The sequence below is a fragment of the Pongo pygmaeus genome, chromosome 12 (genome assembly GCF_028885625.2).
Source record: "Pongo pygmaeus isolate AG05252 chromosome 12, NHGRI_mPonPyg2-v2.0_pri, whole genome shotgun sequence".
Classification (NCBI taxonomy): Eukaryota; Metazoa; Chordata; class Mammalia; order Primates; family Hominidae; genus Pongo; species Pongo pygmaeus.
Genome location: NC_072385.2, coordinates 112,796,167 through 112,818,076, shown reverse-complemented (window position 1 = coordinate 112,818,076; position 21,910 = coordinate 112,796,167). Strand labels below are relative to the sequence as shown.

Genomic DNA, 21,910 nt, shown 5'->3' with positions numbered 1-21,910 from the left:
AATATATTTTTCAGAAAATGAGAAAGGTTAACAATAGAGACAGTAAACATTAAACTGAAGAAAATGAAGTAATAAAGTCAGAGAAACAAAATACAGGGAAAGAATACAGAGAAGGAAAAAATAAAATGGAGAATAATTACAACAAGAAAAAACAATACAGATGATAAGACTTGTCAAGAGAAAAAGATATAAATAATTAACATACACAATAAAGCAGGAAATAGTCGAAAGAAACAGAAAACTTGACACCATCTGTTAGCATGAAACAACTGATGTGAGGCAAAATCTTGTCTCACCTAAAATACCTACCCAGATGACTTAATATAGTTGAGTTTCTAATTTTTCAAAGGACAGTTACTTTCTGTCCTTGTTATATAATGTCATATAAATTGCTGCAGAACACAAAAAATAGAGTTCTGTGGCTCATTTTGAGACTAGTAATTTTTCAAATACAGTGTTTCTTTTAAAATAATTACAAATTTACAGAACAGCTGCAAGAAGAGTAGAAAGAACATGTCCCCTCCCCATTTGAAAGTAAACTGCTGGCATTATGCCCAATAACCCCTGCTTACTTTGTCTATTTCCTATAAACAAGGACTTTTCCCTACATAACCCTAACATACCCACTGGGATCAGGAAATTAATATTGTATACATTAATACCATCTAATTCACGGACCCAATTCAAGATTCTCCAAAACAGAGAAATAGAATTAAATGCAATAACTTAAATATCTGATTAACTGGTGCTCAATAAATAGACATTTCTTTCACTAATTCACTGGGGACTCCTGAGTTTCTATCCTGGTAGTTGCAAGATAGACCTGTCTGCATGAACTCCAACCCTTGCACAGCCAGGAAGTGGGGTGATACCACCCCAATGGTTACACCCATATGACAAGCTACATCCTCTCCACCACATTAGCCCATCCAGAGTCTCTCCATGGCCTGTCCCTGAGAGACAAGTCTGTGAGGCTGCCCACCTGGAGCCTAATGCCAGCTTCAAGAACTCCCAGTGGGCACCACCCTTACCAGGCCGCACACAGCCTCGGTCCTCATGAAGGCAGGGACAGCGTCAGGCAGGACGCTTTGCGCAGCTGCAGGCGTCCCCCGCCGCATTCGGCCTTCAAGCTCGCACATGCTCCCTGGGACCCCATTACGAGGGGGTGGGAACAGGGCCCGAGTCTCCCGCCATCTTGGGCCCTAGCGGTGGCTTTCCAGCTCCGGGAAGAGCGGCCTGACCCGCAGCAGAGATTCTTGGTAAACCCCAGCTCGGCTTATGTATGGTTAGCCTGCTCCAGGTACTATTGGTTTCCATGGTACTTTCCCACTTTTCTCCTCTGACCCACAGGGGCTTTGGCCTCCCAGGGGCGGGCTGCGATCTGAAGTCTGTCGTGGGATCTTCAGCTGCTTCTGTTCTCCCCACCTCTAATGGCGGCGGCGGCTCAGACTCAGCCCTCTCACCCGGGAGCAGCAGCCCTTCCTCGAAAAATGCAGTTATCAGAGATGGGAGCACCCAGCATATGGGGTCAATGATGGCTGATCCTAATGCCAGGCTGTGTGTGAATGTGAGAGAGACCCTAATGCCAGGGTGTGTATGACACAGTGATCCTAATGCCAGGGTGTGTGAGTGTGAGAGAAACCCTGATGTCAGGGTGTGTGTGTGTGACTGAGTGATCCTAATGCCAGGGTGTGTGTATATGTGAGAAACCCTAATGTCAGGGTGTGAGAGTGTGAGAGAGACCCTGTCGGTGTGTGTGAGAGAGACCCTAATGCCAGGGTGTGTGAGCGTGACTGAGAGATCGTAATATTAGGATGTGTGAGTGTGAGAGAAATCCTGTCAGGGTGTGTGTGTGTGAGACCCTAATGTCAGGATGCGTGAGTGTGAGAGAGACCCTAATGTCAGGGTGTGTGAGTGTGAGACCCTAATGCCAGGGTGTGTGTGATTGTGAGAGATCCTAATGCCAGGGTGTGTGAGTGTGAGAGAGACCCTAATGTCAGGGTGTGTGAGTGTGAGAGAGACCCTAATGCCAGGGTGTGTGTGAGAGAAATCCTAATGTCAAGGTGTGTGTGTGAGAGAGAAATCCTAATGTCAGTGTGTGTGAATGTGAGAGAAATCTTAATTTTAGGATCTGTGTGTGAGGGAGAGATCCCAATGCCAGGTTGTGTATGAGAGAAATCTTAGTTCTAGCGTGTGTGTGTGAGAGAGAACGATCCTAATGCCAGGGTATGTGTCAGAAAGAGATTGTAATGCCATGGTGTGTGTTTGAATTAGATTCTAAGCCAGGGTGTGTGTGAGTGTGCGAGATATAATGCTAGGGTTGTGTTAGGAAGAGATCCTAATGGCAGGTTGTGTGTGAGAGAAATCATAGTTCTAGCGTGTGTGTGTGAGAGAGAGCGATCTTAATGCCAGGGTATGTGTGAGAAAGAGATTGTAATGCCATGGTGGGTCTTTGAATTAGATTCAAAGCCAGGGTGTGTGTGTGTGTGAGCTATAATGCTAGGGTTGTGTTAGGAAGAAATCCTAATGCCAGGGTGTGTGTGTGTGTGTGAGTGTGAGAGATCCTAATGCCAAGTTGTGTGTGAGTTGTTGTGTGGGTGTGTGTGTGTGAGAGAGAGTGAGTTAGTGTAGACCAAAAGACCTAGAGTTAAGGTGTGGAGGTGCTTTTCTGAAGAAATTATTTTTGACGAATCACTTAATTATTGTACCACTTTGGTATACATTCAATTTTTCTAACCTTTTGAAATTAAGAAGAAATATAAGCTCTTTACAGCGTGTCAGCTAAAGCAGAGGGTAAAGTGAATTACCTTTTACCCTCTGGAACTCTTTTTCCAGTTCCATTTCCTAATTTATTTGTTTGATACATACCCGTCACATTTTTCTCTATTTGTATATGAACACGTATTCATGTATACACGTAAGATATCATTTTAGTATCTTTTTTATATTACTCTGACCTCCTCCCAAATTGTACAGGATTCTTATGACCTATTCATCAGAGCCAATAGAAATTTTTTATTAGTAATTACAAATATTAAAATAAGTCCTCTATGAATTATTCTGTTCCTCCATTAATGAATATTCAGGTTGTGCATGTGTGTGTATATGTGTGTGTGTGTGTGTCTGTGTGTCTTACAGCTTTAGTGAAGTATATCTGAGATATAACAAACTACACATACTTGAAGTGTACAATTTGACATTTGACACATGTATTCTCTATGAAACCACCATAAACGACATCATAAGCATATCCATCACCTTCAAAGGTTTCCTTTGGTCCCACTCCAGCCTGCACTCCCCTTACCCAAGTCAATCACTGATATTTCTGTTACTATAGATTAAATGGCATTTTCTAGGATGTTATACAAATGGACTCATGTGTATCCTGCCTCTTTGTGTTTCAGCATAATTACTTTGAGAATCATCCATGTTTTTATGAGTATCAGTGTTTCATTCTTTTTTTTTTTTCTTTGAGATGGAGTTTCCCTCTTGTTGCCCAGGCTGGAGTGCAATGGTGGGACCTCGTCTCGCCGCAATCTCCGCCTCCCGGGTTCAAGCAGTTCTCCTTCCTCAGCCTCCCGAGTAGCTGGTATTACAGGCATGTGTCACCACGTCCGGCTAATTTTGTATTTTTAGTAGAGACGGGGTTTCTCTGTGTTGGTCAGGCTGATCTCAAACTCCCGACCTCAGGTGATCCGCCTGCCTTGGCCTCCCAAAGTGCTGGGGTTACAGCATTCCTTTTTATTGTTGGATAGTTTCCATTTTATGCGTTATGACTATTGTATTGTTCCATTGTTTATTGTGTTGACATACATTTGGGTTGTTTTGTTTTTGGCTCTTACAAGTAAACTTGCTGTGAACAGTCTCCTACAAGTTTTTGTATGGACATATACTTTCATTTATCTTGAGTAAATACTCGGAAGTGGAATGGCTGGGTCATGTGGAAGGTATATGGTATATATTTAACTTTTAAAGAAGCTTCCAAACTGTTCTCCAAGTGTTTGTATCGTTTTACAGTTCTTTCTGAAGTCTGTGACCTTTTCAGTTACTCTATACCCTCACCAGTGTTTGGTACGGTTGCCCTTTAATTTCAGCCATTCTAGTGGATGTGAAGTATTATCTTAGTGTGATTTAATTTGCATTTTCTTAGTAACAATGATATTAAGCATCTTTTTCAAATGCTAATTTTCCATCAGTAAATCTTCTTTGGTAAAGTGGCTGCTAAATCTTTTACCTATTTTTAAATTGGATTTTTTTTTTTTTTTTTACTATTGAGTTGTAGAAGTTCTTTATATATTTTAGAGACAGGTTCTAGGCTATATGTTTTGTAAGTATTTTCTTACTCTCTGTGGCTTGCCTTTAGTTTTTTTATTGTGTCTTTGGAAGAGCAAAATATTTTAATTTTGATAAACTCTGATGTATTGGTTTTGTCCCTCTTTAGCAGTTTGAATTTTTTGTGTCCTATTTAAGACGTCTTTGCCAAGTCAAGGTACCTATGATTTTCTGTTTTTTTTTTCTGTGAAGTTTTATACATTTAGTTCTTATATGTGGGTTTATATTCCATTTAGAATAAATTTGTGCATATGGTCAGTTTTTTTCCCTCTTTTAAGCGTATGGCTATCCAGCTGTTACAGCATCATTTGTCGAATTGCTGGCACCTTGGTTGAAAATCATTTTATCTTTTATTGGCTTTATCTAGGTCTTATTTCTGCATTCTGATCTGTTCCAGTGAATTATATTTCCACACCAGTACTACACCAGTACCACAGTGTCTTGAGTGCTGTAACTTTATAATTAGTCTTAAACTCAGGTAAGCATAAGTTCTCAAATTTTAATCTTTTTCAGTTTATTTATTTATAACCTATTTAGACCATTCTGTTCCTTTGCATTTCCATAAAAGGTTTAGAATCGTGTTTGAATTTCTACCAAAATGCATCCCAGGATTTTGATTGGGATTATGTCAGTTCTGTAGGTGACTTTGGGGAGAGTTGATACCTTAAAATTAATTTACATCATCTTTAATTTCTCTTAGCAGTGTTTTAGAGTTTTAATTTTATAAGTGTTTCAACAAACATCTTTCAATATGTATTCTTATATTCATAAGGATAGATTACCAAGAGTAATCTTGGTATCAAAAGATGTGAGGATTTTAATATTAATGGTACTATAAGTTTACATGACAAAAATATTATAAGAATTTATTCTCTTACCTGGAACCTGTGAACTTTCATTCTCCACATATTTGTTTGTTCTGGATATAATCATTCATTTATGTTTTTCCTAATACAGTACATGGAAGAGGAATTTTCATTCTTCTTTTCCCCATACTAGTGGTATGGAACATATTTTTATGTTAAGGATGCTTTTTATCTATATTCCATGTTACAGTTTTTTTTTTAAATCTGTCATTTGTCTATTCATATAATTTTTTTTTTTTTTTTTTTGAGATGGAGTCTCACTCTGTTGCCCAGGCTGGAGTGCAGTGGCGTGATCTCAGCTCACTGCAAACTCCGCCTCCCGGGTTCACGCCATTCTCCTGCCTCAGCCTCCCAAGTAGCTGGTACTACAGGTGCCCGCCACCACGCCTGGCTAATTTTTTGTATTTTTAGTAGAGACGAGGTTTCACCGTGTTAGCCAGGATGGTCTCGATCTCCTGACCTCACGATCCACCTGCCTCAGCCTCCCAAATTGCTGGGATTACAGGCATGAGCCACTGCGCCCGGTCTGTATTCTTTTCTGTATAGCAATTTTAGCATATATGTACCTAACTGTTCTTCATTCCTTTTATGATTTTTGGGTTTCTATCTTTCTTAAGATTGTCCACCTTATCCTAAAATATTTCAAATGTTTTTCTAAATTTTCTTCCAACTTTATTGCATTTTGAAAAGAATTTTGTTTCAGTTTTTTTTTTTTCTTCACTGTCAGAGAAGAAATGTATGGCCATTTATAGAGAAATTCAAAGTGGAAAAATCAGAGAGAAGGAAAAATCACTGTCACTTAATATAATCCATGGGAAAACAATCCATGGGAAACTTTAAAAAATGTTATTTATTTATTTTTTTGACAGAGTTTTGCTCTGTCTAGCAGGCTGGAGTGCAGTGGCAGGATCTTGGCTCACTGCAATCTCTGTTCCCCAGGGTCAAGCCATCCTCCCACCTTAGCCTCCTAAGTAGCTGGGACCAGAGGTGCATGTTACCATGCCCCACTAATTTTTGTACTTATCGCATTGTGTTTCTCCTTCAACAGTTGATGAAATTTGGGTAGTTTTCACTTTTAGTTGTTAGGAATAATGCTACTAAGAATGGCCCTGTCCAAATTTTTGTGTGGATGTGTGTTTTCAGTTTTCTTTGGTCTATATCTAGTAATGAAATTGCTGTTTTAACTTTCTGAGGAATCACCAAACTTTTTGAAAATGGCTGTACCGTTTTACAGGTGCAGATTGCAGGAGGGTTCTAATTTCTCTACATTCTTGCTAACGCTTGTAATTCGGTTTTTAAAATACAGTCATCCTAGTGTGTCTGAAGTGGCATTTCATTGTAGTTTGTGTTTTCCTAGTGACTAATGATGTTGACTATCTTTTTATATGCTTATTGGCCTTTTATGTGTCTTTTCTGAAGAAATATGTAGTCAAATCCATTGCCTGTGTTTAGATTGCATTGTCTTTCCATTGTTAAGTTTGGGATCTTTACATATATTGTGCATCAAGCCCCTTATCAGATAGGTGATTTGCAGATATTTTCTGCCATTTTCGGGGTTGACTTTTAACTTTTCTGATGGGTCCTTTGGAGCACAAGTTGTTTTTAAACTTTGATGGTCCAGTTGATCTGTTTTTTTATCTTTTGTTACTTGTGCTTTTGGAACCATATTTAAGAAGCCATTGTCTAACACATCTTGATATGTTTTCTGTTCCTTATAGCAATACCTGAAACTGGGTAATATATAAAGAAAAGGAATTTATTTCTTACAGTTATGGAGACTGAGAAGTCCAGGGTCAAGAGGCCACCTCTGGTGAGGGCCTTCTTGCTAGTGGGGACTCTGCAGGTCCTGAGGTGGTACAGGGCATCACATGGACAGGGGGTGAGCATGCTAGTTCAAGTCCTTCTTCCTCTTCTTATAAAACCACCAGTCCTACTCCCTGATAACCCGATAACCCATGAATGGATTAATTCATTCATAAGGACAGTACCCTCCTGACCTATTCACCCCTATTAAATGTCCCACATCTCAATGATTAAGTTGCAATGTGAGTTTTGGAGGGGACAAACATTTAAACCATAGTAGTCATGAAGATTTATTTCAAAATTTTTAAGGAGTTGACAGCTTTAGTTCTTACCCATAGGTTTTTTATCCATTTTCAGTTGCTTTTTGTGCAGATGCTCCTCAACTTACAATGAGATTACATCTTGATAAACTCATTGTAAGTTGAAAATACTGTAAGCTGAAGATGCATTTAATGCTGGCAACAAAAGAGATGGTCCCTGACTTACCATGATTCAACTTAGGATTTTCAATTTCACAGTAGTGCGGAAGCAATACACATTCAGTAGAAACTGTACCTCCTTTTTAAGTTGTGAGGAGCTCTTAGATTTCTATGGGGTTATGTCCCCCAAAATTCCCTGTAAAGCTGAAAAATCTGAAGTCGAATCATCATAAGTCTGAGAACATCTTGTGTATATTGTGTGAGGTCGGGGTCTGACTTCATTCCTTCGCATGTGGGTATCCATTTTTTTTTCAGGACCATTTATTGAAAATATTATTTCCCCATGAAAAAACTTGCCATCTTGTCAATGTTTACCTTTTTCAGTGTGTTAATGTTGACACTGATGGTGCAAAAGCAATGGTGGGTAAAACTGCTGGCACCTCGCTGTGAATCAAGGCAATGGCACCAAACTATTGGTAGTCATTGTATTATTTACTACCAAACACTTGCAATAAAAAAGGTGGCAGTTTCACTTTAAAATGTCCTTGATCTAGCAGTAAAAATGAATGATATTAAAGCATGATCCTTGAAAATATGTCTTTTTAATATTCCATGTGATGAAATGGGAGGTACTCATAAAAGCACTTCTGTTGATACTGAACTGTGCAGATCGACTCTAGGAAAAGCATTTGATGTAACTATTTGAGTTGCAAACCAGTGTAGCAAACTGAGTCAGATTTGGGTACTTTGCACATTGAAGCAAGCTCCTCACTTTAAGGAAAACAACTGACAGTATCTGTCAATGATAAAATCCAAGTTTTAAAGAAAAAATTAGAAAAGTCAGGAAAGTTATGTCTGCCATTTTGAGTTTGATGGTATCCCCATATTTGATGACTTTTCTGATGAGATTGCTGGTGGTACCAGTCAGTTTTGTTTGGGGATGTTAGGTAATGTAATATGTCGACATATGGAAGATCTGTACATCTAACCAATATTTTCAAATTAATCCATGTGATATCTTATAAAATCATGCATATTTAAAAATTTCAAAGTACAAGATAGGTAGGCCAGTGGATTTTAAGATAATACAAAAAGTTCCCTTATGATTTTATATTCCACATTGTAAACTAACTTCGAAGAAACTACTACTCATTGAGTTGTTGCGCATATCAAAGAAGAATGTCTTCAGTTATATGAAAAAGCTTTTAACGTTCTCCTCCCTTCTCCAACTACTTATCTGTGTATAGCTAGATTTTCTTCACATCCTTCACCCAGAATAGCCTATTGCAGCACATTGAATGTAGAAGCAGATATGAGAATCTAGCTTAATTTCTATTAAGCAGACATTGAAGAGATTTGTAAAAATTATAAAACCATGTCACTTTTCACTGATTTTTTGGTTTTAAGAAATATAACCATCTCTCATGAGAATATCTGTGTTTTTAGTGGGTTTAGTATTTTTAAATGAATTAAATATATTTTAAGTTTCTATTTTTATTTCTAAAATGATAAACGTTGGTAGATATAAGTCACATAAATGAAAACTCTTTGAGATCTTCAGTGATTTATAGGACTATAAATGTGTCCTGAGAACAAAGGTTTGAGAACCACTAGTTTAATAGAATTTTTTTGTTGCTTTTGGTAGAGAGGGTAGGGAGGGGCTAGGGACTATTAAGTTTGTGGGAGGTTGCAGTTTTAATTAGAGTAGTCAGGGAATGCTTCACCTAGAAGGGGATCTTCTGACCAAAACTTGGAGGAAGTGAGGAAGCAAGCTGTGCTCTGACAGCAGTTAAGCCCAAAGCCCAGAGGTGAAAAGATTCACGGAATGTCAAGGGAGGAATTGCAGCTTCAGTGTAATAAGTGATGGGAGTGTAATAGGAAATAAGGTAAGAGAAAACATGGGAGGTTTTGGTGGTGGTGGTGGTGGTGATGGTTAGCTCTTTCGGACTTCATAAAGCCATTTTTGATGGCTTTAATTTTCACTCAGTGAAATTAGAAGCCGCTGATTTTTTTTCTCTTTTAGCATTTTGTATCTTATATTTTAAAAAGATCACTCTGGTTACAATGCTAAGAATGTTCACAGGTTGGGATAGGGTGGAGTTAAGGCTAAAAGACTAGTGAGGAAGGTAGTATTACAGATGACAGAGGAAGATAGTTTAGACCAGGATTGTGGCAGCAGAATTGCAAGTGTCAGATTTTTATATGCTCTGGAGATGAACCCAGTAGAATTTCCTGGTGGATTGTGAGTGGAATGATAGTGGAGTCATAGATGATGAAGATATTTGGCTTGAGAAAATCCTTCATGCAGTAGATTAAATTGATTTTAATGTTGTTTATAGCTTCATTTTTTGCCTATCATTAACAAAACTAATATATTAAAAAAATTTTATGACCTCCGGGTTTTGTCTTCTAAAAGATGTCTCCCTTAGTAAGATTAGAAAAATATTGTATTTTCTTCTAATTCTTTTAGATAGTTTTAATAAATTAGTTCTTTTATCTACCTGGTATTTATTTTTGCTCTCACTAAAGCAGAGTTTCTCAAATTCAGAACTGTTGACATATTGGGCTGAATAATTCTTTGTTTGTGGAAGAATGTGCTCCGCTGTGCATTACAGGATATTCAGTGGCATCCCTGGCTTCTACCCACTAGATATTGGTAGCACTCACTTCCTACCTCAGTTAAGACAACTAAATGTATTTCCAGATGCCCCCAAATGTTCCCTTGGGGAAAAAATTGCTCCTGGTTGTGAACTTCAGTAAAGAATGTTAAAAAAAATGAAGCCCTGATTCTGAAATATGCATACTCAAATAGTATATCCAGTTTTATTTTCATCACATCAGTGTCATTAACAAGGTGAATCTAGAAACTATTCTGAATATATGGAAAAGATGGGAGGAGGAAAACCAAAGCACAGATGCTTCAACTTGCAGTCTTTTGGAACATAGTAACCTTACCAGAATACTGGCCAAAGTTTGAGCAGAATGACCTTAAATTTTGAAAAAGGAAGAATTATTAAGCAGATTCTGTCCCAGAATGGTGCTTTGCTTGTTTGTTTTTGTGGGGTTTTTTTTCTTTTGTATTTGCATCTTTCATTTTTATTTTGGCTCTTGTCCATGATTATGTACTTTAGTTGAAACAACAGTGTAAAGCAGTAGAAATGAAATAATGTACATAGTGAACTGGACTGATAATCAGAAAACCTAATCAGACACCTAAATCTCTTTTTAGATTTCAATTTTGATCAATTTCGGTTTCAGTTGATCTTCAGTTCTGTGGTCCAAAAAATGAAGAATCTTATTGTGAAGATCAGTTAAACTAGTGTACTAAAAACCTTTAGAAAATTTAAAGCATTATGAGGAGTTATTAATACAAGGAACTATTATTTTACCTGCTTTAAGATTTTTGACAAAATTTATATTTAAAACTTAAAATTGTATCATAGTTCTAGACCTGTACGTTGAAATACTGTAGTCACTAACCACATAGAGCATTTGAAATGTGGTTAGTCCAAATTGAGATGTATGCTAAGTGTAAAATGTACACCATAGTTTGAAGACTTAGTATTAAAAAGAAATCAAATATAATAATAATTTTATGTTGATTACATGTTGAAATGATAATAGTTTGGATATATTGAGTTAAAATAGATTATGAAAATTAATTTCATTTGTCTCTTTTAAATGGTGTTACTGGATTACTTTATTTATATGGCTCAATTGTGTTTCTAGGGGACTTTACTGGTCTGGACTTGTTTGATGTTAATTTATAGAAGATAAACTCCAATGAGTGCCATTGTCTATAATATATATTCTATAGAATCAGGGAATTTTAGTATAGAAAGGGTTTTCTCTATCAATTTTAATAGTATTTATAGATTATATTTTCCTCCAACCTCAGTGGAACTGTGATGCTGTATATTTTTTATTTAGATTTAATTTAGGTGTTTGGGAACTTTAGATTTAAATTTGATTTTTTAAAATATAATTTTTATATAAAACATTCAAATATTATATACTAAATTTAAAAGCAGAAAGGAGCACTAGTTAGTGCTGTTAGATTAACTCATTGATTATTTAAGTTGTGGCTCTCCCATATTTTTGTTTGACTCTATCTGTGTTGGATCATGTATGATTTTGGAAGCAGGTAGAGTGTTCCATATTTGTGAGCCTGATTTTCCTGATACGTGCTATCAAACATCATAATAAGTCAAATTATATGATGAGGCTGCTCTCAGCTTGTGTTTAATGGAATAACTTTATTAGACTCATTTACTGACTTCACAATTAAATTTTATAAACGTATGAAATTGTTAGAACACTAATGAATCCATTTTATAGGTATTTTTATTTTTGCAAAAAATATCTTTTGCATTTTACATTTTAAGATTTCTGCTGCAGAAAAATGGTTTGAAAAATCCTAATTTAATTAAACTTTTCATTTTACAGATTTAGAATCTGATTCTAAGGAAAAATAGTTTCCCAAATTTCACACAATTAATTGAGTACTGATATCTGAATCCTGTGTATACAGTGTAAGTACTTTCTGTGATATAGTATTCTAAGGATTATCATATTTGAGTAGGGGTTGGATCTAGAACATCTTGATTTAAATTATGTCTTTAAAATAACACGTTTGTTCATTGTGTAAAATAATTAGTTTAGTTTTAAATTTTATATATAAATTGTATTTATATATACAAATTACATGAATTAAATATAATTTATATATAATTATATTTATATATAATTAGTTCTAAATTTTATATATAATATAAAAATATTAAATATAAATATATATTTATATAATGTATTTTATATATAAGATATAATAAAAAGATATATATACATATTTATATATATAATAAAAAAGATGTGTATATATATATATATATATATATATATACATCTGAATTTTCTTTGAATTATTTTCATTTGGTCTTTAGAGGCACAAGGGTAGGAGCTTTGTCCATGACACTGGGAACTTTCTTCATGACCCTATTGAGTAAGAATTGTAGAGGCAGGTGAAAGAGTTTGACTGACATCCACAGGATAGGTTATGCTGTCTACCTGATGAAGAATTTTTTTTCATTGTGGGGCCCTCTGGTGAGCATCACATGGGACCTAAAATTTTCCTGTGTGCCAATTTATAGAGGCTCATTCACATATCTTTTCTTCAGACATTTTTGTAATAAGTCTTCCAGTCTTGTTCCTTCAACATTCCTAATCATCCTGCAGAAACTATTAGCCATTGCATATTAATATGCATAGGTTATTAACTCAAGCAATTTCTTCTTTAGGCAAAGTAGATGTAATGGTAGGTCTTTCTACTGTGAAGATTTTCTTTCATTTCTTAGCCACCCTACCCTCCATCCCCAACCCCGCACCCAGGTTGGGGTGCAATGCCTCAGCAATCTATTTCTGGATGTTACTGGCATTAAGTGAGAGCCATGTATAAACCAGGTGTTTACCCCCTCTGATGTGAAATTCCCCAGGAGGCCATCTGTATCGTTTGAGGGAGAGATAGTGACGTGGAGGAGTAGGTTTTTGATAGTTTGAGTAACCTATTTAAAAACTTCCTTGTGCCTTTGGGTTTGGTTGTCTTATATGTACTGTATATACCACCTCTGTTTAATGAAGGAGATCTTCTGGGTACATCTACTTTTTATACATAAAAAAGGGTGTCATGGTTCCTGAAAAATGTATGTAAATTTTTTCTTTCCCATATGCCCATGTGAATGGTCACAGGGCCCTTTAGGTGAATGCCAGGAAGACAGTTTTGGTGTAATCCAGTATAGGATTCTTTGAGAGTACCTGGTTGTCCCTTCATGTAAGGAATTAATGGGGCTATAAACTGAGTAAAGTGTGGGAATTGGGTGAAGGCCTGTGACTAAATAATGAAAACATTTAGACTTTGGTGAGACTTTATATTCTGTCCCTACATACTCCTCTTTCATCCTTTTATCTTTTTCCTCTGAGCTTTGGGGTATTCTGCCAAAATTTTCTTCTAATTTATCTTTATTTTAGGTTTTATTTTCCCATTATACTTTTAAATCTATCATGTGTTTATAGTTCATCCTAATATCAGTTGTTATATTTTCACCTTTTGACCTTTTTGAGAACAGTACTTTGCTATTTCTTTCAGTACATCTATTTCTATGGAGTAGCATTTCCTTGGTTTCTTTTAAGAGTTCCCTCATTTTTGGGGGGAAGGCATCCAATGTTTTTCTCTTACTCGTCCTCATAGAAATAAATTAATGCCTGTCAACTGTTAACTCAGAGTCAAGGAAGAGTTTAGCTGTATTCTGTCACAGTAGATGATGGTTCTTGCCTGAAATTGGGGATTATTTATATTTTTTGAATATTTGCCTTATTTTTAGAATCCTAAAAATCCACAGATTAGCTATGGTAGAAAATTTTGCCTTGATGCTATAGATTCCTTCCCTTTTCCACTTATTGTGGCCAGTCATGCCAACGATAAGGTCTGGATATACCTAACCTACTTCAGTGTCTTTCTATGCTTAGCTTCCCTAAGTGGTGTCCAGGTCTCAGCTGATTTCCCTCAATCAAAGATGAATCCCGGGGCTGCATAATGATGCTGATAGAGTCCAAATATTGCGAATTCAGCACAGAGTAGGGAGTGCAAACAGTGTGCCCTTTTTGGTTCACCATCTGCCCTTTCTTCTAGCACTCACCTCTTTCAGTTATAGGTTGTTGGAAAGAGTCTGCATGAAGGAAAGTGGTTGTCTCACAGGAGAAGGAGGTCCCCAATGAGGCTAACTTGGCTCCTTTCATTACACCACATCTGTCCAATATCCAGCTGGAATTTGTTAAAGTTTCTGGAAAATAAAGGTTGCTCCTCTCTGTTTTCCAGTGATGGTATTCTTCCTATTTAAAAAAACATTTTTGTAATTATTTCAATGAAAAATTTTAAAAGTGTAGAAAGCAGTGAACGTTAGATTTTGTTTATTTCACCAGCATCTTATTCGATGTGTATAATTTTTATCAACATGTTTAAATTTGATAAAATACAGGCATATAATTATTTTTAGTTTTATATTTGTATGCCAAACATAAGGCTAATTGCAGTTAACTTTGATAGCTAATGAGTAATTATTATTTGCTTTTTAGAAAATGGATTCTACATCTCTCTTACCAACATTTTTAGATGTGGATCTGACAATATCACATATTAAATGTCTTCCCAAGGATATTCTGGTGAAATTTCAAGGCATAAATAATAATGAATGTGAGTTTGACTACCACATATTGCAGAGAGAAATACAACATACTCCAAAAGTGAAAAATAATGTGGAAATTGATGAATTTTGTTTGGTGGAAGAAAGAGTATCTGGAGAATGGCAGAGAGGAAGAGTCGTGGAAAAGAAAAATGAACTCTATACAGTGCTCCTCATAGATCGTGGAGAAGAACTAAGAGTTGCTGGTCCACAGATTGCTTCAGCCTGTGGCAATTTATTTGAGCTACCGCCACGGGTAGTATTTGGTATTTTTGCGAATATACTACCAGTTGGGGATAAATGGTCCCCTAAAGCTTTGAATTATTTCAAGTCATTAGTAGGAATACAAGTGAAAGGTTATGTGCAGGCTATTTTACCTCTGCAAATGTTTCTTTTTGAAGTGCCAAAAATTATATCTCAGGCTCTCGAGTTACAATTAGGAAGACTTGTTGATGGAGATTCATTTCGTCTTATTGTGGAAATGTTAGAAGAATTCCCTCAACAAATGCCAGATTTATTGCAACATAAAAGACCTGAATTGTCATTAGGTAATAAAGATACTTCACTTGATATTCAACATGTTCTGGATAAGTTGCAGCCATCTTTGTCAGTAGGAAGTACTGAAAGTGTAAAGGTATCATCTGCATTGAGCCCAAGTAAATTTTATTGTCAGTTAATTAAATGGACTCCAGAGCTAGAAAACTTGACAGCGCATATGACTTTGCATTATGATACCATCTGTCAAGAAACTAGTCCCACGTGTGATAATTTTGGACTACTTTGTGTTGCCAGAAGGCGAAATGGACAGTGGCATAGAGGAATTCTTCAGCAGCTCTTGCCCCCAAATCAAGTAAAAATTTGGTTTATGGATTATGGCAGTAGTGAGGCTATACCCTCAATTTATGTAAAGAAACTTAAACAGGATTTTATTTTAGTACCATTGTTTTCATTTCCATGTTCTCTGACATGTTTGCACAGTCCAGATAGAGAAGCAAGAACATTTCAACTGAGTATATTTAAACAGGCATTATTAGGACAAGTGGTATATGCACACATTGATTGGTTCAATAAGGATGAGCATTTGTATTACGTGACATTACAAACTCAAGAGTCTACAGTTAATTCTAAGTGTCTACGGAAGACTGTAGGCACACAAGTACTTTGTCCGATGTCTGATTCAAAGATCTCCAATATCTTGAGTGAGACAAGTGTGTCTGATGTAAACAGCTTTGCAGTTGAGAGTTTTATGGGAAATATTGAATGGTCAATAGACTCTCTAGATAAAAAAGGCATTTTAAAAGTAGGTTTTCCCATTAAAACAGTAGAAATGGAGATAGAGGCTGCCTACATAGCTTTTATAGCATATGTATTAAACCCATCAAATTTCTGGGTACGCACTAATGACCATCAGAATGAATTTCAAGAAATAATGAAAAACATAAACAAATTTTATGATTTATGTGAAAACGATGAAATGATTCTAAGAAAACCTGAACCTGGATTATTTTGTTGTGCTAGATATAGCAAGGACAGACGTTTTTACAGAGCTGTCATCACTGAAATTAATGGTTATAAGATTAATGTTTATTTTTTGGATTATGGTAATACTGATTCCATACCATTTTTTGATGTAAAAATTTTGCTTCCAGAATTTTGTGAGTTGCCTGCCTTAGCGATGTGCTGTTCACTTGCACATATATTTCCTGTTGAAGATTTATGGACTAAGGCTGCAATTGATTATTTTAAAAAATTAGTTTTGAACAAAGCAATTTTGCTTCAGGTTATAGCAAAAAAAGATGACAAGTACACTGTAAATATTCAAAGTGTTGAAGCCTCAGAAAATATTGATGCTATCTCTCTTATGTTACAAGCTGGATATGCAGAATATTTTCAAGTAGAACTAGAATATTTTCCAAAATCTGTAAGTGAATATTCAATGTTAAATTCAAAATCTAAAAACAAAGTTAATATTAAAAAAGTCATATCTGCCCTTCTTGAAGGACCTAAATCTAAAAAGTACCATTCAAATAACCTGGTGGAAAATAACTTGTCTTTGCCAAAGTCCCTAGCTGTTAATATCTCAGAATTAAAAAATCCTTTCACCTTGTCTGTGGGACCTGAGTCATCCTGGCCTTATAAAGAATATATTTTTAGACCAGGAACAGTTCTAGAAGTTAAATGTTCCTGTTATTATGGCCCAGGCGACTTTTCATGCCAGCTCCAATGTAAGGTAGAAGACCTAAAATTACTAATGGAGCAAATTCAGAATTACTATAGTATTCATTCTGATCCTTATGAGATTGGGCAGACTGCTTGTGTTGCTAAGTATTCTGGGAAGTGGTATAGAGCTGCTGTTTTGACTCAAGTGTCAAAAGAAGTTGACATAGTGTTTGTTGATTATGGTTACCAAAAAAGTGTTTTAATTAAAGATCTTTGTGCAATTAATCCACGTTTTCTCTTGTTAGAAAGCCAAGCCTTCAGATGTTGTCTTAACCATTTTATTGAGCCTGTTAGTTGTAAATTATTCAGTTGGACAAGAAAAGCATTCAGAGACTTACGGAATTTTATCTCTTCATCTAGAGGGTTATTGACTTGTATCATCTATGCCTTAGTTATTATACATCCAAACCATTTATATAACTTAGTGGATTTACAGTCCTCATTTACTAGTGCAAAAGAATTTCTTATGAATCGTGGCTCTGCTCAGTATATCACATTATCAGAGACATTCCCATCTTTAGTTAGTCTTTACAGTTACTGTTATTCTTCCTTTAATATAAAAATTGGAAGTGAAGAAGAAGTATATATATCTCACATATATAGTCCAAAAAAGTTTTATTGCCAGCTTGGAAGAAATAATAAAGATCTAGAAATGATAGAAACAAAAATCACAGAGAGTATTAACCTCAAAAATTGTCCAAAATATGATTCTAATAAAATGAGAGTGTGCATATCTAAGTATGTAGAGGATGGTCTCTCATATAGAGCTTTAGCAATACCAACAGATTCACCATCTGAGTTTCAAGTCTATTTTGTAGACTTTGGAAATAAGCAATTAGTAGGAGAAAATATGTTGAGGGCCATTTCAGCTCAGTTTCCAGAGTTGTTATTTACACCTATGCAAGCTATTAAGTGTTTTTTGTCAGATCTTAGGGATGTAGATATTCCAGCAGAAATCAGTAGTTGGTTTAAAGACAATTTCTTGGGAAAATCATTAAAGGCGATAATATTGTCCCAGGAGTCAGATGGACAGCTTGGTATAGAATTGTATGATGGATCTCAATATATAAATGAGAAAATTAAAGTGTTGCTTCATGCCTATGGAAAAAGACATTGTGACCAAGCATACTGCATGGAAAAGAGTAATAAAATAAATGAGAATAAGAGATTCACTACTTCTTTGAAAGGCAAAAAAGGAAACAACTATCACCATAATGTGATAAATAAAACTAGTCCAGTAACATATTCTGAAAGAAAAATAGATCAATTGATGCATCCCAAAAATATACATGCCAGGTTTTTGAAGCCATCAGTTTGTTATAAAATGGAACCTGTGTCAAAAAACAAAATGAAGAATTCTTTGAATGATGGGCTTAAAGGTATAAAAATTGTCCCTGGAGCTGCACGTATTCTTGAGAACAGGGGTGTGGGCCAAAAATCAGTAAAGGTTGTATCACAGTCTTTTATCAGAGCATTAAATCAAACAACCTCACAAAACCCATATGACCTTATTAGGCCACAGATCAAAGACCTTCCTCAACCGCAAATTTATTTGAATGCCAAAGTTAAAGGGTATGTATCTAATATCAGTAATCCAGCAAATTTCCATATTCAGCTTGCTGAGAATGAAAGTGTAATTATCAGACTTGCTGATGCTCTAAATGCAACAGCAAGGAGATTGAGAGAGAGAAAATCAGTTAAACCTCTAGTGGGAGATCTTGTAGTTGCAGAATATTCTGGTGACAATGCCATTTACAGGGCAGTTATTAAGAAAATTTTGCCAGGAAATTCTTTTGAAGTAGAATTTATTGACTATGGTAACTCTGCAATAGTAAACACATCTAAAATTTATGAACTTCAGAGGGAATTTTTATCTGTTCCTCAGCTAGGAATCCATGCTTTTCTTAGTGGAGTAAAATGGAATGAGCCTGATGAAATATGGGATGACAAAACTGTGGATTATTTTACTTCAAAAGTAGATAACAAAACAGTTTATTGTGAATTTTTGAAAAAGCATGATCAGAAATGGGAAGTAAATATGATTTGTGATGAAAGATGTGTCATTAATGAACTACTGAAATGGAAAGCATGTTCAAAACTGCAGAAGTCAGCATTGCAAATGCCTCAGGTTCTCTCTCAAAAGGTGAGCCCAGGTGATAATGAAATGAAGAAAGGAAAATCAAATGAGTCTGAAGGTTCTACGAATTTGAACCAACAGCTGTTTAAAATTCCTTTGGAAGAATTCAAACCTGGACAACTTGAAAAAGCTGAAATGCTTAATGTTTCAAAAAGTGGAAGATTTTATGTGAAGTTATCCAAAAATAAAAAAATTTTATCAGATTTAATACTATTAATTACTAAAGAAGAAAAAAAATCCCCTTTTTTATCAATGGAAAGTATTGAAAAAGGTTTAGAATGCTTGGCAAAATCTAAAAATACCTTGAAATGGCATCGATCAAAAGTAGAAGAAAAGTATGTTGATGATAAAGTACTTGTTTTTTTAGTAGATTGTGGTATCTATGAAATAGTGCCTCTATGTAATACCAAGTTGCTTAGTGATGAAATAAGAAATATTCCTAGACAAGCTGTACCTTGTAAATGGATTTGGTTTGAAAATTCTAAGAACATGTCATTTGAGTGCTTATTTGCTGATTTGGAAATAAATATTCTTTTCCTGAAATATTTAGATGCTGTTTGGGAAGTAGAAATTTTGGTAGATGACCTGTTACTTTTGGAATACTTAAATTTGAATACAGTTCCTATTGAAGAAAACAAACTTAGACCTGCAGAAATTGTTTACAATATTGAATCTAAGACTCCTGTATCATCATGCGCAATAAAATCATTTACTTGGGTTCAATTCCAAAATGATAGACAGTATTCTGGTATTGCAACTGCTGTTTCTGATCCATCAGACTTCAGTATTCAGTTAGAAGATTTCTTTGACATAATGAAGTATCTTTTTATGTTGCTTTCCGATCTACCAGAGACCTTACAAACATTGCCTCAGGAGTTCTTAATTCCCGGTTCTAGTTGTTTGTTCAAATATAAATCGGAAGATCAGTGGAATAGAGTAGAAATTTCTGAAGTCTCACCTCAGTCTTTATGTCTTGTGTTGATTGACTATGGATTTTCTTTTTATGTACATTATTCAGAAATTATAAATCTTAAAGTTGTTCCTGAGGAACTTTTGAATTTGCCAAGGCTGAGTTATCCATGTATTTTATATGGTATCTTACCTGCTAAAGGAAAACACTGGAGTGAAGAAGCCAAAAGCGTTTTTCGAGATTTCCTAAGTAAACCAGACTTAGTTTTTCAGTTTAGGGAATATCATTCTGAAACAAAACTGAAAGTAGATGTCATTCATGAGAGAAACAATTTGGCAGATATATTAGTTGCTTCTGGTCTCGCAACTTATTCTAAAGATTCAGCTCATCTTGATGCAATTACTGCTACTGAATCTACTAAAAATCCAATATGAATTACAGAGTAAGCCTATTTTCCTATTGTTAGATCAAAATTGTTACAAAAAGCAAAATATAAATTTTACATACACTGAGAAACAAAAGTGTAAACAGAAATCTACTAAGAGGAAAGATGTCTGTAAGAACCTCTTAAGGAAAATTCGTATTAGTAAAAGATCACATTCTAGAAATTTAACAGTGAGAAAGAAAGTTGGTAGTGGAAAACATTTCCAGAGTACCATTTTGTTTGATATATGTACAACAACTTCATTTTGCAAACTGCCTGATGGTTTGAAGAACAGCAGTTACGTTGAAGACATTTTTGAAAAACTACCAACTGAAGGAATACAGGAAAATAAGACAACTTGAGAACAGCAGTAAAAACATTGCATGATAATGAAAAAAAAAAAAAAAGAACACTTAAAAGGTAAATAGACATTTTTATAAAGTAGATTATTTTCTGTAGATTCTTTTTATTTGATTCTTTAAAAGTTTTTCGTGTACTAACGTCCAAACTGAAAATATATTGCAGGAAAACTTACTAGAAAATCTGGATAAACGGATGAACTGGAAGTGGCCACTATGATTATAAAATGTTGCTTCACTAACTTTACATTTTTTGAATGGTGAAGTTTTTAGAATGTAGTGAAAGATTTTAACCACACATGCATGCACACACGCATGACATTTCACAAATAATTTCAAGCGTTTCATAAAACTAAATGTCTGTAGATCTCATGTTAATAAATCTTGCTATTATTAGTGAGCTTCCTGCGCTCATTTTGAAGAATCATTTTTCTGTTATATATAGTTTTATATCATATGAAATGTCTTTAGGTTTTTTGAGTGTGCTTCTAGCATATTTCTGAACCAGATAAATTTATAAATAAACTGACTCTAGCATATTTTCTCTTAAATCTTTTAGATGTCAAACTGATTGTAAAATATTGTTTAAATTTTAATATTTTATGCACTACAATATTGTCTGATTTTGTTTATCCACATTACATTCATTTTCTGTATGGATTAGTTACTGAGGATTTTGTAGGCTGTAAAGAATGTTCCCCGGCAAATGTTTGTTTTGACTTTATAAATAAAATGTATATTATTCCACATTCTGTATTATAACTAATATCATAACAGGCTATACTCTTTCAGTGAGTGGAAATGTCTTGTTTTTATTGATGAAATGTTAGAAGGTATTTTATTTGAATTTTACCTAGATGTTTTATAGTGAATTGATAAATGCTTTACAACTGGCCCCCTTTTCTATCTAATTTTTGAATCTTTCCTGTTAGCAGTAGTGGTTATGGTAGCGATAGAAACAGCTACCGTATTTTGAGTGCTTATTATGCTTCAGGCACTGTTCCAAGAATCTTATATGTATTGTCTCATTTAATGCTTATTACAACTCTACGAAGTATGTTGATATAAAGGTTTAGGAACCTAATAACTAGTACTCCACTTCAAGTTTTAAACCACTTTCAAATAAACCTCTTCAGAAGGAGAAAGATAATTGTTAAGCAAAATGTCACACTTAAACAAAATAAATAAAACCAAAAACAATATTG

General features: G+C 35.1%; 1 protein-coding gene across 2 annotated transcripts; it reads left to right on the top strand.

Moving 5' to 3' along the window:
- The first annotated feature begins 1,154 nt into the window (after positions 1-1,154).
- On the top strand, positions 1,155-21,452 carry TDRD15 (tudor domain containing 15). 2 transcript variants are annotated; one of them, XM_054475523.1, is made up of 4 exons: positions 1,155-1,300; positions 4,700-4,810; positions 11,867-11,952; positions 14,549-21,452. In XM_054475523.1, exon 4 carries the CDS (start codon positions 14,552-14,554, stop codon positions 20,354-20,356), a length of 5,805 nt encoding a protein of 1,934 aa, XP_054331498.1. In that variant the 5' UTR covers positions 1,155-1,300; positions 4,700-4,810; positions 11,867-11,952; positions 14,549-14,551; the 3' UTR covers positions 20,357-21,452. The 2 variants fall into 2 exon arrangements, 1 of the variants encoding a protein (XP_054331498.1); XR_008500617.1 differs by lacking the exon at positions 11,867-11,952 and having other exon boundaries at positions 14,549-20,738.
- Positions 21,453-21,910: the final 458 nt, after the last annotated feature.